This window comes from Micropterus salmoides, unplaced genomic scaffold, assembly GCF_014851395.1.
Source record: "Micropterus salmoides isolate LMB-PRFRI ecotype aquatic unplaced genomic scaffold, ASM1485139v1 Ms_hic_scaffold_16, whole genome shotgun sequence".
Lineage (NCBI taxonomy): Eukaryota > Metazoa > Chordata > Actinopteri > Centrarchiformes > Centrarchidae > Micropterus > Micropterus salmoides.
Window position 1 is genome coordinate 19,529,306 of NW_024040707.1, and position 18,293 is coordinate 19,547,598.

General features: G+C 38.0%; 1 protein-coding gene across 6 annotated transcripts in view; it reads left to right on the plus strand.

Annotated features, from left to right (window-relative positions):
• Positions 1-9,429, plus strand: part of cpne5a (copine Va) — an 83,841-nt gene extending 74,412 nt beyond the window's left edge. For all 6 annotated transcript variants that reach the window (XM_038723577.1, XM_038723580.1, XM_038723581.1 and 3 more), the window contains 3 exons: positions 2,200-2,257; positions 2,419-2,492; positions 5,685-9,429. In XM_038723577.1, the coding sequence (XP_038579505.1) occupies positions 2,200-2,257; positions 2,419-2,492; positions 5,685-5,873 (321 nt within the window). In that variant the 3' untranslated portion in view covers positions 5,874-9,429. The remainder of the gene's footprint in view (positions 1-2,199; positions 2,258-2,418; positions 2,493-5,684) is intronic.
• Positions 9,430-18,293: the final 8,864 nt, after the last annotated feature.

Below are 18,293 nucleotides of genomic sequence, written 5' to 3' on the forward strand. Positions count from 1 at the left end.
AAGAACTGCATTTCACGTAGTTCACCATAGTTTGTCAACTAAATAACTAGAGCAAAAGTTTCAGTTGTCTAGCCAACTTTGGACGCTTGCTGACTAAAAAGGGTTCACAAGACGAGATACTCTGCCACTGAATGTACTTATTTTGTCAGATTTTCTTGTTTTACCAAATTTACCAAAGTGTATGTTATTAATATTAACTACCTAGTCTTAAAGCTGCTATAACTTCTCTTTTCCTGAATGTTCTCACCACTGACCACCATTGACAGTCACTACAACCTCTTGATGCATGAGACATGTAGGATCTTTTCATTTGATAGATAGAGCAGACATAGAAACACATGCTGGTACTGGGTTTGAATCTTTCAATCAACAGTTTGCTTCAGTCTATAGCTGGAACAAACCTATTGATTAACTGATGATCTCTTACAAGCTTAATATATGTTTTTAAAAATTAGTTTTGAGTATTCTTTGTATCAGCATCCCTCATTTTCTCATAAAAGTATGTCTGATGACTCATCTTGAACTTAGCTTTGCTACATAAATTTAGCAAATCAAATGTGATTTGGTACGAATAGCTAATATATATATCATATAAGATTGCACCAGTGTGTGGGTTGCTTGCAAAGCCATACATAATAGCAGGAGGTGAACATTTGGATTTCAGCTGGATGTGGTTGAGGTATAACTTATTTATTTCCCCCTCGTCCTCCTCCTGTTCTAACAATGTGAATGAGGGAGGTGTGGGGATTCTACAGTGCAGTGGATTTGACTGAATAAACTTGACGCTAAAGTGTTAGCATTTGTGCTGGATCTATCTACCAGAGACGCTTAAATTATTTTAGTGCTAATCTTCTTGCCTCTTGGGTAATGGACCAATGGGGCAAAAAAAGTTGGTATAGTCCTTAAAAATCAATTAAACGTTAATTGTGAGAACAGGCATCTGCCATCAGTCTGTGTATTTATGGCGCTTCTGCAGTGAGTATCTACTCACACAGGCTGATGGAGTGAGATCCCCTGAGTGACTTCACAGCACAGGCAAAGTAACAAATGGTGTAGGCTGAATAATTCAGCTGTGGATACAGAAGCTGATCTGGCATTTATAGGTATACGTTTGCGGAACCTTCTGCTGCTTGAAAGTGGCAAACAGAATGTATGTATTTTGCGTGAGAGCAAGAGGTCATGAAGAGTGAGCCTGGTGGACGGAAAGATAAAATGGGGGAAGAAATGGAGGGAGAATAATGATATAGAACATGGAGAGGGTGGTGCTCCTCCGTCTATTTACTCCTATCTGTGACAGGCCTCTCCCCTCGGGAGGTTTTTCCAGGAAAGCTGACCTACTTCTACCACTGTAAATGCATTTGTACCAGAAGCATATATCATTCATTCATGCCAGAGCTTTTACATTCTCCACATTGGTGCTGCGGTTTTAAGTTCATGCTGAGGAGAACCCTCTGCATGTGTAAATCTTGGACGATAAGCCATATTAAATCTTTGTTATTTGGGTTCTGTTTAGACTGGCGTTAATAGGCATGACACGTCTTTTTATGTTCTGACTTTAATGGCATTTGAGACATTTCTATACGCAAACATCATGAATAAACAATGTTGGACTGAATGTAAGTGTGTAGGATGAAGTACTCTAAGTAATGTTTTATGAATAAAGCATTTGACTTCATTCATGTTAGCACGTTTTCTTTACTGTTTTTCTTAATCTGCTGTTATTTTGTGAGCATTAAATAAAGAACATTGTGTAATCTTACGTACTTTGGTGTCTCACATTGTTAGTTAGCTAAAATATTCTGTTAAATGCCAGCTGTTGTAACAACCTTGGAGCCCCTGAGTTGAATAATCTATTTTGTATTTTCTCTCATTCCCTTGACAACCCAAACTATGCAACATAATGTGATGTGAAACGCAGGCAGGAAGCTGTTATGATTCTATGTATCATTTATGTTTAGCTTATTTTATCATGTTCATTATTGTTCCTGTCTCTGGCATCTCTGGAGAACTGCGCTTGCAGATTAATACTGACTTTGCAGAATGAGAAGTGTATTGGAAGGAAAATACAAATAACTGGAAATGTAACTCCTCCGTACTCTGATAACATCTCTGATGCCAAGCTTTTTTTCAGAAAATACAGTATGTGCTCCTCCAACACCTGAGTGACAACTGACTGTTTGTTCTTCTTGTTCATGACAGGCTGCTAAACTCCCCATGTCTATCATCATTGTTGGAGTTGGTCAAGCTGAGTTTGATGGTGAGAACAGTTACTAAAGTTCTTTGGTGAACAAATGTGGAAACCAGATTGTGGTCTGCTTGCACCAGGGCTTGCCCCCATAACATTTGGAATCAATTCACGATATGAAAATGTACTTTATGTGAGACTTATTTTTTTGATAAAACATCTTTTCTCTGTAGCCATGGTTGAGCTGGATGGTGACGACATCAGGATTTCCTCGCGGGGGAAGTTGGCAGAGAGAGACATTGTACAGGTGAGACATTTCTAATGTATTGTCTAATCTCAGCTTGTCATGTAAAGGACACGTCAAATTTTTTCCAAAGGCAAAGTGACTGACAAGTATAATTTTTGCCATTAAATTTGCCCATTAGGGTTTTATTACAAAGCAACAGTGTTGGGCAAGCTACTTGCTTGTTGCTAAGCTACTAGCTACTCTACATTAAATGAAGCTTCACTACACAGAAGCTACTCCCCAGTGAAATGTAGCAAGCTAAGCTACAGCAACATGGCAAAAGTAGTTTAGTTACCTCTATGGTACTTTATTTTTTTTATTATTTTACAGTTAGGTCTATATATATATATATATATATACACACACACACAGACACACACTCACACACACACACTCACTGCACAAGGAAATACACTAAATGTATTTCCTTGTGCAACAAACGGAAAGCCATTGTTGTTTGTATAAAGTAACTTAATTATCACATTATTAATTAATTATATATGTTTTATTGTTTATATGTGAATTTATGGCAACATTGCAACCTAAACAACCTAAACATGGGGAGGTGATGGCGTAATGGATAAGACACATGCCTTTGGTGTGAGAGACAGCTTCAGGACAGCAACATGAACTCAAGCAGACCAAACCAAATTATCAACAAGGAAAAAGAAAGATATATTTAATACTGGAAAGAGACGACTAAAACACAAAGTAAATTCCAATGTTATCTGACCATAAAAAGAGAACTCACACTGGCAAATTACCTGAGCACAATAAAATGTCCTAAACTAAGAAAAATGCTGACAACATACAGACTGAGGGAACACAGCCTGGCCATAGAAAAGGGTCACCACAGACAGAGCTGGCTACCACAAGACCACCACTAGAGACTCTGCTGCCAGTGTGACACAGGACAAGTAGAGACAGAGCTGCATTTTCTAACCTCATGCCCTAAATATAAAACACTAAGACAGAAACACTTTGCAAACGTTTCCCAAATATACCCCCAAATCGAATTTATATCAGACACACAGAAAATCCCCGGCGACCTGTCCAGGGTGTACACCGCCTTTCGCCCGATGTCAGCTGGGATTGGCTCCAGCCCCCCGCGACCCTGTACGCAGGATAAGTGGTTGACGATGTATGGATGGACACAGAAAATCCCCTTTTTACTGGGAGAAATGCCCAAATGTCAAATAATTGCTGCAAAATATATCTCATCATGCCATGAACTGAGGACAACCAGTGGAAACTCAGACTGATAAATAATTGTACTAATTTTCTAATTATTATTATTTTGATGGTGTGATATTTTAGTAATTGTTGTGTTTTTAAATCTCACATTTGATACAGATTTTTTTTTGTCTTTCTTCAATATTTTTTAAATGAACTAATTAAGAATGATTTTTTTTGTCTATTAACATACACACACAGGTTTATGATTTTATCTATTTATTTTGTTTAAATGTTTTTATATATTATTATAATAACACACACACAAACGTCACTGTGTCATTTACTATATTACATTTTTAATATATATTTTATTTTTATTTATTTTATTTTATTTATTTTTTAATTCTTTTAACACACGCGCTTATTGTTTTATTTATTTATTTTAATTTAATATGTTGTTTTCATTTTCTAACATACACACGCTTATTGTTTTACTTATTTACTTTTTTAAATATTTATTTTTACAGAATCTTTATATTTTATATATTTTTTCCTGTTATTATTTAATTTTGTATTAACACACAAACACAACTTTTGCTGTTTTATTTCCTTATCTAATGAAATGTATGAAATTAATTATCCTTATGTACTTTATATGTAGCTTTGGCAATATTGTTGCTATACATTCATGCCAATAAAGCTAATTTGAATTTCAATTTGAGAGAGAGAGAAAGAGAGAGAAATCTCTCATCTCATCTCATGGAAACAAGTTTCTGCCACTACATATCAAAGTTTCCTTCTCACTAGAGGAAGAGCTGTCCAGGCTGGACCCTGATCCTTCTCACAAGAGGTGTTACAATAACTATCACAATAGAAAGTAAACTCAATCGCGCGTGTCTTTATCCCCCTGCAGCAAAGTCGCAGACATCTGACCAAGGATCGGTACGTGATGTCACTGTGTCACTGTATGTGCAGCCGGCGGAAGCGCTTCCGCCAGCTGCACATACAGGTCCGTGTGTGGCGGTGGCGTCACTTACTGATCCTTCAGAAATGCTTGAGAAAATGTAGCGTGTGGGGAAGCTACCGCGCTAATCGGTCAATAAAAGAGCATCGTTAATGAAAAGCTATTTGATTCAGAAAATAGCAACGCTACCACCAAGCTACTGAGAAATGTAGTCAAACTAGTAACGGCGCTACTTGTAGCGACGCTAATGCCCAAAACTGCAAAGCAAGATATCTCAACAGCTGCAGATCGATTAAATGTACTGCATATGTTCTTAAAACAGGAAAAATGTAATTGGTAAAGTGTTTGCAAAAGTAGCTGAACACATTCATGCTCAAAAGAGGGAAAACTCTTGCCATTTTATTGACCTTCTGGCCTCTCCTCTAGCACCAGCGTTGGGGAAACTTAAACATTTGCTTATCGTTGACGCCTTAGTGCTGGTAATGCTCTAAAGCTTGATTTGTGGTTGTGCGTTAAGGGGTCATGATGTAGCTGTGGAGCCTATGCATGTTTCCCTACAGTCTCCTCAATAACATCACTACACATTAGGTTTACGGCGGCTACAGATATTCCACTTGGCAACCTCAAGAACTGTGATCAGTCCACTTCTGCTGATTGTGTTTTCTCCTACAAGTTGAATTGGTTTTCAGGAACAAACGTTTAGCAAAGTGCATGTCAGCAATGAGTAATAAGACAAATAGAAGTTACCTGGATGTGCTTAGCCCAAGTTGCTCGATGCCACAAAGTACATTAAAGAATGTAAAAACAGCCACTGTGGGGAATATAATTCACTATGCGGCCTGATAAGGTATGATACATCCGTTTGGTGCTGTGGTGGTGCTATCAGTGGTTGAACTCCGATGCTGAACTATAAATCAAAAGACATTTACGTCAAATATAAATAGCAGCATCGTCTGTAAATTGTTTTGTCAGGTGTAATGGGGCTACTCGAAGGGCTTTAGCCTGTTAGACTTGTTTTATACATGATACATTCTTTTCATAAAGTCATAGTTTTCTTTCCCATGTCACAACAGTTTGTCCCATTCAGAGACTACATGGACCGCACAGGCAACCATGTGCTGAGTATGGCGCGGCTGGCTAAAGACGTATTGGCCGAGATCCCTGACCAGCTGATCTCCTACATGAAAAGCAGAGGAATTAAACCTAACCCCGTCCCACCGGCTTACTCGCCCTGCAACGACCCCCAAACCAACCCCGTCTGAACCCCACACCCAGTTCTACGTTGTGGTGGGGCAGGGGCAGGATTGATGGGAACCACAACGGCCCTTTGTGAAAATGGAAACGCATTCGAGGCCCTTTCGTAAATATTAATCTGGCTAAACAAAAAGATGATGAGACTCCATTTTGTTCTGGAGCAATAAGACTGCTTTGGGGGAACCTGCTGATGATCAGGGAGTTTTTTTTTCTCTCTGAGTTCCTGAGGATGAGAGCGCTGAGAGGAGCCCGGTGTAAAAGGAAGGTTTTAGTTGTTTGCTGTCAGACCTGTCAAAGTGGTGATGTAATGGATAGCAAGTAAACCTGTAGAGAGAGCCTGTTTGAAGGCATAAATATAATGGAATGTGTGTGTATCATGTTTATGATACCTTTTGGAATCAATGTGTATTAAACTAGGAAATCATGTGTATACTAATTTATTTATTTATTTATTGCAGAAATAATTTATTTCTTTGAGTAGGTTTTAAAGGATGGGGATTAAAGTCATATTTTCCTGTAGTTTTCCATCTTATATTTTGTGACCAGTGTAATAAAAAAATTATAATTTCTACTTTGATAAGGACTGTAATATAAAAAGCATGTGATAAAGTCTATTCAGCAGTTTATGAATCATTTTGACTGATGGATAATTTTTGCAAGTTGTTATGTAGAGAACCTGCTGTGAGCTGTTGCCATACTGATTTTCCAGCACCATGTCTTATACGTATTTCTAATATTTATATTAACAGAATGCACTAATTACTGTCAAAATAAAAAGCACAAAGGTTATAATATTATGCTGAAAACCATTGTTTTGAAAGAACGAACAGCTACCACAATGAAAATAATGGAAAGGACACCACATATGTTTTCAACATGGCCTTAACATCCGCCATCATTTTAAACAGGATGACAACAGGAAGAATGTTATAAATAAAGTTATATATTAAATTTAAATTTATCATAAAAACTGCGTGTTTACATAAAAATAGATGAATAATTAAAAGCACATTCTTGCCCCATGTTTTTCCATTATACTTGTTGTGGTTAGATGTTACTTGTCAAGGATTTTGCTCGGTAATTTTAAAGGACCCTACAAATAAACTTTTGAAAGACTGACGTCAACTAATACCCACTTTTCCCCAGATTGAAAACTTAACAAATCTATGAGATCAAATCTGAGTATGAGATATTTGGGTTTGGATTTTCTTTGTTTTTAATGATCTAAAGAAAACTACAAGAAAACAAAAACAACTTTTTATGTGTGCAATGTGTTGACTGCGTTTTGCTCTCCTTCAAATGAACTGAGCCTATTATATAAGAAAACATTGGGATACCTAAGATACAATTTCACGTTTTACGATTTCATTCTAGCCAGTTGTTGAAATTTTCACATTTGCTCCCTGCATTTTCATTTAAGTGTCTGTGTACTTAAAAAAAAGTTACATTCATTGTGACCCAGTTGTGCACATCCTAAGTCCTAATCGATTCATAATACCCATTATTTTCATTAGTATCTCTCAGTCACTCAATATCTCGTTCCAAATGTGCCTATTATATAGAAACATATCCAAATTCAGTTACCCAGGTGTACCCGTCAGCAGCAGCAGGTCTCATGTTAAAGACGTACACAGAAAATGTTGGTGATCATAAAACTGTTGCAAGATTATGACTATTACAGCTGCAGTGGCTGATGCACACTCTCTCAACCAGTGTCCTGTACTTTTTATACTTACAGCTCTTCACTAATGATCTTTGAAATAATGAAGGGTAACAGTGTCGTTGAGCCTTGTTGTACAATATTCAAAGTCAAGACTTGTTTACACTTCAACTGTGGCTATTAACGTTGCCTCAAGGAAAAAGTAAACATTCATGGGTTTCATTAAGAAATTAGTTTATCTTTGATCTGTTGTGTTTGTGCTTTAATCAGTCTTTGTGCTTAGAGAGTTTCATCGCATGACACCAGAGCGCTAATGTTTACAAAGACTTGTCCTGTTGTTCTCTGACAATGTGAAGCTCTGATTTCTCACCATACTTATATTTTGTTTCCTTTTATTGAGCAAATGTGTTTACGTAATTCAAGTTGTTTTACAATCTTTGTTAGCCGTTCTTTAGATGTTCTTTGACTCCCACTGCTTTAGTGCTCTCAGAGAGAAGGTAGAGTCTGATGAATCTGCAGAAACTCTGTCCAGAGGCAGTGAACTCCTTCTGTCACAGGCCCAGATCCATATTTGGCTTTATCTTTTTTTAATTTCTTTTTCATAAGTGATGACATTTCTCCCTCAGAAGACAAAGCAGTGTTTAATCTACTGCCAAATTCATCAGAAATGAAATGAGGCCATTAAGTTTGGTTACATAACACACATAAATACCAGAATACCTCTACAGAAAGCCAGTCAAGCCAAAAGGAAATAATATACATTAAACATATTTGTTATGAAACATATATGAATTACTAACTTAAATATCTGATTTGTTTTCTTTACAAGAAAACCCTTTAAATTCTACTTTTCCAAGTGATTTGTTATTATTTTATTATTTTCCTTTGAAAAACAATCACAAGGTAATCATTATTCATAGAAAATGGATTAGGAAAAGTACATAATTTGGCATGGCAGGCATGTTAAGTCAGCATCAGCATGCAGCTCATGTACCACGAGTGTGATTGCAAATACATGTTAGAAGAGCTGGAGAACTGAAAATGTTAAGTGATGTTGGGACCGTATGTTGTGTTCACGTTTCAAACATTTTATGTAATACTAATGTATACTAAACTAGTATCAGTTAGAGTAGGATTAAATGGCTTTTGGCTGTTCTACTAAGATTATATTATTATAACAAGCTATTCTCTTTTTTTCCCCTGAGGCCTATTACCTCTGTGAGATTTCCTCCACTGGGAAATAAAAAAACTACTACCATTAGTAGTAAACAAATAATCAATAAATATGAAATGAGCACAGTAATGACACTTATGCAATCGTAAGACATTAAATTATTAAGAGATATATTTTGCAGTCAGAAAGATGTCTTTCCAACAACACAATTATTTATTTTCTCTCTGGAAATGGCTTTAATTATCCCTTCGTTCTGAATTTTCTTTGAGGCTGAATCCTAATTATGTACATAAGCCCCATATAAAGAATATTCAGTGCCAAAATGTGTTCAGTTTTGAACTTGGCCTCTTTAGACACTTTAGACAATGTGCATGTTTGTGCCAAAATGGCAGAACATTTGGTAGTCTTATCTTCATTTCACCAGATAAGTGCATCAGCCGTGTGCTTCATTTGTTTCTTCAGATGTTATTTAGAGATAACAGCCACCTCTAGCATGTTGCATCTCTGGTTTCTATTCATCCTGTTCCTATAAGACACACACTGTATGGGTTATTCTTGCCACTACTCCTGTTTTATCCCAGGTTGTTTACATACCTCTCTTGGTCTCTGACTTGCATGCTGAATAATTTCCAAACCAGGTGTTGGACATGATATTGTCGTCATACTGTGGTTTGTGAAATGCTTTGTAATGGATTGCCTTAACTGAAGATTAATAAAATATTGACAACTTTGGCAGAATGAAAGATGGATTTTTCTTCTGTTTGGTTACTATGAGATAAAGCAAGCAAGATGGAACAGTAACTTCCTTTAAACTAGTATCAAAATTAATGCAGCAGAACCAGAGATATTGTCTATTTTATTCTGCTCATTCGTCTTCCTTGTGAAAAACAAGAAAACTATAAAGGAAGGAAGGGGGTCATTATGTCATAGTAACTGCATTTGCATTTTGCCTGTTTTATTGAAGTTAATGGAGACATCAATAGTAACACATCATATCTGTGCTGTTTTACCTTTGACAGAAAAATGCTCCCACAAAATAAAAAAAGACACATTACGTGATGTTAACAGATGTTTGCTTTTTTATCTAAATGTGAGCATTTGACTTCCTTGCTATTGGATCATGGCTCTGTCCACCAGCTGCATACAGTATATAGTTCAACTCAAGTCCAGGTCCAAGATAGGTACATCTTGATTCTTGACCAAATGAGGACTGGTCTGATCTGTTATTGCTGAGTAGACCCGACCAATTTATTAATGGCTCTGATTAGACTATAATTGTCTGGACTCAATGATACAGTATAGCCTGTCAGTTAGGTAAATAGTCAAAGTAGGACTTGACCATATGCTAGGATACCTTGTAGTTTGCACTTTAGCAATTTACTTTCATACTAGTCAACAAGCCTATATTTTTTTAGCAAAGTCAAGGGTCAAAGGTATCTTTATTATCCCTGAGGGGCAATTTGTTGTAGGCTACAGCCAGCAAGTCACTACACAAACATCAGACAGACAATAAACAATAAATCACGTGCTCTCAATTACTGTGCCAAGGTATTTGTACTGCTAGTAAGCTAGCAGCTAATGTAGCTCATAGCCGCTATCCTCAAGCAGAGGCAAAGAGCAGGTTACAGAGGTTCGGTAAGATAATTTCTTTATAACTCCACACTGGCAGATTTTTAAAACATTAATTTTGAAACTTGTTGTCAGTTCAGGTTTCACGCAGCTCCCTCTGGAGCCACAAAAGGCTTTATACAGCAGAGTAACTTAGTAGACTACTCCCCAAGACCTGTAAACAACAGTTAGCAAGAGTTAACTGATCATTTATTATCTTGTAATTGAACCAGCAATCTTTTAGAAAGACAGAGTCTGGGAAGCATAGTTTGTGTGTGCGGTTTCCGGACGCAGAAAAGTGAGTTTTAAGTTGTTAGGTCGACACACGAGCACTCTAAAAGATTAAACTAAATTGAACTTGCAAACTTGTTTAGATTGGAAATGTTTGATTTGCATAAATTTTTTGAATAATGGAAGTTTTTTAAATAGCTTTAATGTAATCAATACCATTAATTATTACTGCACCAGATAAAAAGGACCCACCTCTTTATATTGTATTTTAGTGCTTCTTTTATTTTACAGAAATATGTCTGTGTAAATTATTTATTTTATTTCCAATACCTTTCATGTAATGTGACTCAGTGATCCCAAATCAATACAAAACAATATTAACTACACTGGACACACCTACATATTGGATTTTAGTAATTTTTATTGAAATGTCATTATTTTTGACTGTAATCAAACTTTGGTGTGTAAAATGGTGGAGTTCCTCTTTAAGCTCAGCTGTCTTAACTACATTTCCTTTTTATTTTCTCTCAAACTGTCAGCGTGGCATCATACATAAGAAATGCTGCTGTCAAGAGATTTTTATTGTAGCCTTGTTTTAACAAGATGGTTGATTTGTATCTATACATCTATCCCCCTGGGAGACTGGTGTCCAATCAGCGATGAGCGCTGACAGAATGTGTTCCCCTTAGAAATGTGTTTTTCTCCCTCTAATGAGATGTACTGCTGACGAATCAAGATGTCCACCTGGGGAGACAGCAGCTGGAGCCATAAATTACCAGCCTAAGATAAAGCCAACACCTCCCTTGCCCACCCACTTACCGCCTGAACAATAACCACCAACTGGCATCCAGGAAGAAAATCAACAGCTAATGACATAGAATTATACCCTACTTATGTATAACATTTCACATGTATAATATGCAAAGAAAAAGTTCTCTTCAGATCTAATTACACCAATTACTCTGGAGTTCTGGCAGGCAACATTTTATGAGCCAAAATAGAAGAATAGAAAATAAATGGAAAAAAATTGTCTAATGGCAAAGATATTTAAAGGAATAGTTTGCCATTTTGGGAATTATACTATACGACACACTTTCCTGCCAAGGGTTAGATGAGAAGACCTCTCTCACAGGGGCATTGTTAGACATGAAGCTCTACTGGGGCACAGACCCCCTCATTCCCCCTGTAAATTTTTGATTTTGATATATTTTTGATTGAAGTGTATGAAATGTGTTAGTATGTGCCTCACCAGCTTCCCTTGCTTAGCCCATTATTATTGGCACTGCCATGTCAGAAAGGGCTTTGACCAGAGAATAAGCACACACCTAGGGTACCACCTAAGAAATATTCTACCTGACTTGTGAGCCATGTAAGCAATCTGCCATTGCTGTACAGTCACACCTGACACTGCAGTGCTCTCACCTCTCCTTTAAAACAGCCTGTCTCTGTAATAAGCCTGAATGGAAACCTCTTCTAGAAAGTACCACTGCTGCTTTAAATGGACCTCTGCACACTAACTGAAGCCTCCATTAGGGTCTGAGCTGCTTGTATCAGATGCTGCCTGTGGACCTCTGGCTGTGCTCATACTGACTGAGGCTGGGGCTGGACGATATGGTCAAAAATGTTATCATGACAAAAAGTTTCATATCTTTCGATATCGATTATGAATTTTGCTCCTGAGTGAAAGTTGAAGAAACCTGAAGGTTAATTGTTAATTGTTAGGTTAATTAATGATCAACACTTGAAGCAGTGGATAACTTCAGAAAACTGAGGTAGAACATTCAAAACAATTACGATAAAATTTTGGTCAACAAATATGCATGAGTAAAATGAAGTAAAAGCTTTTTTCCTTAACAAAATAAACATCTTAAGAAAAGAAAGAAAAGTCCTATTCATGTATGATTCAAGTGAATAACATCAAACATTTACTGAATATTTGTTGAGCATTTGTTATATTGTTATTGAAAAAAATTATATTGCGATAATTATTGTTATTGTTTTATTGTCCAGTCCTAACTGAGACTGCCCGTATTTCACCTGGGTCGGTGTGACCTGCTAAAGACATCTGGACTGGGTCTGTGCTAGTACTGGATTTGGATTAGCTTTGCTAATACTGGCTTATGATCCAGCATCTACTGTACTGACAAACTTCAGCATAGCCCCTGTAAATTATAAATATCAATACTTGCAAGATATCAATGTTATCAGCAGCTTCAGGCCCATTCAAACAGGCTCCCCCAGGTTTCTTTTAATACATTTTCAAGAGGAAAATACTATTTATACTATAACATGACAATGTGATGTTTATTATTTACTGAGAGATGTGCATCCATATTGCCCAGTCTGTCCCACTAATCAACTTTTTAATAGTCAATGTGAATCCATTGCTTTCCATCTTGCATTAGTCCAGAGTTGTAACTAAACCTTCACTGAGAGACAGATAATCACTGTCTTGTTTTAAAATGATGTGGGTCTATGAGCAGTCCCATCACATCCGTGTGTTGTCTGGACTTGTCCCACTAATGTTTTGTGATATTTTGGAGGGTCTCTAAAATATTGACAGCATGCTTTATTGCCATTAATTTCTACATTTCTTTATCATCATGGATCCATGCGTAAAATCAGGAGCGTCAGACTGCATCCAGCCAAAGGGAACGACCGTCCGCAGCGACCCAGTTGCTCCGCGATCTCCTGTCTAAACGTCGTTGCACATCGGCGTTTATCAAACGTAATAAATAGTTGTATTTCACTCTAATATTGTTGAGTCGCTGTCTGGCAAGAAACCAAGACAAAAACAGACCTAGTTGCGCTGCCCAACTGGGTTAGCAGTGCAGACAGAGCAGCTGCACGAACCTGCTCACATCAGACTTTCAGAGGAGAGAACACAAGTTCACCTGACTGCTGTTCTCGAAAGTCACTCTCATTGAGTTATTTACTCTTCTTGTGCCCAGAGGGATAGTCCCTCCTTGTCGTCTCATCAGTGCGGTAAACACTCGCTTTTACGTGTTTCTGCTGTTGCTTTACGTAATTAAACCACGGTTATGCTATGCGATCATGCGCAGTAGACACTGGTGCCAACAGGAAGTAACCATGTAGTAGTATTTTATTGGTCCAAAACTAGCTTCACTGCTCTCCATTCAAATCAGCGGGGTGGCTTCGTCCAGTAATATACTGTCTATGGTCCAGAACGACGCCAAGGGGTCTTCACAATTTCATTGGAGCACAGCACATGGATACAGGGGCACGTGCCCCAGTGAAAAGGGTCTAGCGACGCCTATGCTTTCTACGATCTGTACTGTCATTGTGAAGTTACAGCCAGCAGCTGGTTAGCATTGCATAAAGACTACAAGCCGAGGGAAACGGCTACCCTGGCTATGTCTAAAGATACCCCCCCCACCTACCAGCACCATTTCTTGGCTGTGTGTTGCAGTGAGAGTGCAGTAACATCTGTTTTTTGTGCTTGTTAACCCAGCTTCAAATATGAAAGTCAATCTTGTTGTCTAACTCGTGAAAAGAAAATGAGAAGGCATATTTCCCAAAATGCTGAACCATTTCTTTAATTTTCAAATTGGTAAAAATGTATTTTACTGTTAACTGTCAACCAGTTGTGTGAACCCATTTTAACTGCATCAAGAATAAATAAAAAAAATGTATAAAACAACTCCAGATTGATCATCTAAAATTCTAATAATAAATAAAATAAAATAATTGAAATCAGTTGCTGCGGTTTGGCGGAGCAATGACTACAGTGCATTTTAACATGTACACATACAAAATGTGTGCATTTGTGAATTGATAAGGTCTACAGTCAGTGTGGTCAACAGCCACCAAACGGCCCTCTGGACTCCTTTTTAATCTGTTCAACAGGGAGGGAGGTGTGCAGAAGCTATTCCCTCTCCAATCAGAGATCAGGACTGTATTTTCAAAATCCACCAATTTGTAAAGCTCAGGTCAATTCAAAATATTGTATTAAAAACATTGTGTATAGCTATTGTCAGATTCGGAGTTGGTGGGAAGTATTATTACAGCTTCTACACCTCACAGCTCACTGACAGTATGGTATAACCCTCTTTTGTAACCTTTCTGCTCTGCTGTTCAAAGTGAACTCCTCACACCTTGAAGCTACAACACAGGTCTCGCTCAGCAGCACAAATGCACTCTCCACCACGGTTCCCCATCCGCCCTCCTTGTATTGACTATAAATCATCATTAGGCTGCCGATACAGAACGATAGTAGAAGAATGACTGAGTTTTCAGTGCACTGTAATGGAGCCAGAGTGGAACCGTGGGTGGTGTCCCATTACCGCCTGTATGAGATAATGTGTTGAAGATTTGTCAGCTGGGATAGCCGTCCACATCGAAAATAATTGCGATGAATCATCTTAATTTTTTTGTATTCACTAAAAAGAAACACAAATATGCCACATTTCTTTAAATGTCACATCTTCTGCCTTTAGGGGATGAAAAATTTCTTTAAAAACTAAGCATTAGTTAATGTACCGACCATGCACATTAACAAATACAAACTGGAGAAGAGCTGAGTGCCTACAGTATGAAAGTGTTGACTTCTTAGGGGGGAGTCTGATGTGCTGAATATCATTACATCCTGACAGGGTGAGCCTTATTTACTCTTTGCTGCATGCTGGAGTTCCACCATGAAAATGCATTCCCATTATGGACAAAAACAACGTGGAAATTGAAAAGGTCAGGAATATTTTGGTGATTGTATTTGATTGTACATGCCAGCGCAAACAGAAGCATAATGAGAAGGCAGATATCCCTGTCTGAAGCTAATAAACAGAATGATAATACTGTTAATTAATTGCTTACACACTGAACAGACCAGTGCTTGAACTATTTGAATATATTCAGAGGTGAAACAAATAGTCGATTAATCAATTTGTCGAATGACAGAAAATGAATCTGCAGAAGTCACAGTTTAAGAAAAAAATGTTAAAAATCTGGCTCCAGCTTTTTAAATATGAATATTTGCTGATGTTCTAAATCTTTTCTGATAGTTAATTGAATATCTTTGGGTGCTGGACTGTTTGCAGATTGTGTCCAAGTGTGTGTCCACTTGTGCTTCAGGAAATTTTTTTTTACTGCTTTCTGAGATTTTGTACAGCAATGAATCAAGAAAATAATCATCACATTAATAGATAGTGATTATAATGTTGGTTACGGCCCTAAATATATCATACATGATATATTATTTATGCATACTGTATATGAAGGAAAGGAGCAAAGGTTTGTGGAGCTTCACACAAGCTTTTAATAATCACACTATATTATACAAATTAGTGCAATGCAGCAGGCTTTATGAAAAATAACCATAGCAAAAGAATAAAGATAAGGATTGTTTTTTTTCTAATACATCTGTTACAGTCATCATCAAATGGCTGTTACTCTGTTAATCTCTGAGCGCTGATGCTCCCAGCAGCCAAAAAACATTTCAGCAGTGAGAGAACCATTCCCTGGTGGATGTGTGCCATTTAGCAGCAAACTGAAAAGTGCACACAATGACCAGCTATTTCATGTAGCAAAGGGCTATGGGGATTTATTTTTTTTAAAGTGAACGTAGATGGTGGTGTCACCTAGTGCTCAGATAATACATCCTACACTGACAACTGCTCCGACTGGTGCTCTCTCTGCTGTGCCCTCTGCATGTATTTACTACACACCTTAGATTACCTCTTCAGTGTCTTTGAGCCAGGACTGTAATCTCTGTGGCTGGAGGGGAAGGAGAAGAGGTGGCTAGTCAAAGAGAATATTTAGAAGGAATGAGATGATGAAGGGGGGGGGGTGAAGGGAAGAAAAGCTGGCAGGTGGAGAGAGGATAGAGGGAGAGGGTGGGAGGCTGGAACGAGGAGTAAAAGAGATTAGAGAAAGCACAGGAGAGGGAGAAGGGGTGTAGCGAGGAGGAGAGGCAGCAGGAGATGAGCACGAGGAGTACAGTAGGAGAGAGGAAGGGAAGACGACACCCCACCATAGGGAAACAGTGTGTTGTGAGTCATCCACAGGCAGCTGGATCTGGGCACGTGTAAGCCAGACTCCCTCCTATGGTCTTATGGGATATTAACAAAGAGAGAATGATGAATGACTGCTCCTTAGATGAAGAGAAAATAGAGGCAAAAAGTATCTCTTGGTGCATTCAAGTTGGCCTGATTGAGGGTCTTTTGGTGTGAAAGAATGTGATGGAAGAGTTGTGTCGTAGTTTCTTATAGTCGTTTTGTGTTATGCTGAAAAGCTTGACACATGCGAAAAATCCTGAACATTAAACGATGAAGTGACAAATCTTCTCAGTTGATATTTCTCCTTTAAGAGGCTGAGCAGTTTTTTTTAATGATGGTTTGCGGGAAAGAGAATCTTTTAAAAAATTCGCCTATTTTTTTGAAAGTCACAAAAAAACAGCAATATTTCTCAAAATAATTGCCTTTTTATTTTTATTTTTTGCTATTGTTTTTGGCAGCTTTTAACCTGCTCCTCAAATCCCTCTTTTCTGCCTTCTCTCCAGTCAACAGAGATGATTTGTGACCGCTCAGTCTCAGTCACCCCCCCCTCACACACACGCACGCACAAAGACAGAGGCAACAGAAATAGCAGTAGACTGCAAGCAGAAATAAAGCAGCACTGCTGCTGTGTGGGTGTGACACAGCTCTGCTTCATCGTTCCTCTCTGTGACAGTCTGGGAAAGAGGGACTGAGATCACTACAAAGTGCAGAAACCAGTGGCTTTTCTATTGTCTATCCCAGCCGGCTAAAAGACGAGTGCTGCTCTTCTGATATCACTTGTACTGAGCTCTGAGCTGTTGCTCGTCTCCCACACAGCTCCGCCAGAAAGGCGTTGTCTTTGAAGAACCGCAAGAGAACTGACAGACTCAGCATTTTGAGACAATAAAGTGGAAATGACATAAGGAATATTTTCTGCGAGGCCCTGACTTGAAAAGGCCGCTCTGTTGCTCGGTGGTTTTGCCTCCAGGAAAGTCCTTGTTCCAGCTGTGCCAAGTCAAGTGGTCTGCCAAGTTGATACATTTGGTTTAATGTTAAAACCCTCTGATTCAGACTGAGGCAGTCGAGATGTGATGCTTCGACTGGGACGAGGACCCCTTCTGCATCATGGAGGAATGTTTCTCAAAACCATTTGCATGTTTGCAATATTTTCTAATCCACTGTACCCTTTTTAAAAGCAAGATGAAAAAAAAATGCCCAAAGTTATAATATTTTAGGTTGATTTTCTATTCGGGGAAGATTAATGGGAATGGAGTTCACTAGATGCTGTCCATGATGCTGAAAAGCCACTTAGGGCTATGAAAGGTTGTCTGTGCAGGGTCCCAATCAGAAGGACTTGCAGTTATTGAAGGAGTGTGGAGATCGTTTTTAGGAAAGTGGCAATACCTCAAGCAAAAGTCCTGCATTTCATAACTTAAGGACACAAGTACTAGCAGCCGAATGCACTTTAAGAATCAAAAGTAAAATTACTGATGAACGAATATGTAATCAGCATTTCAATGTTTTGCTAATTTTAACAATTTTAGATGATCATATATCTCTTGATCTACATTATGTTTTATGTGAGCTTTCACAATAGGTGATATACTAAAATCTTTAGTATATCTTTTATATATTTTATTATGTTTAATGCATCTTACATTCAAGTCTGGTGTCTGTCCTATGTTTCACCTGGGGACAGTAAAGTCTAAGGTGAATCTGTCACAATAACCAGAAACCTGCCAGCTACAAGGCCGACTGCCCAGGG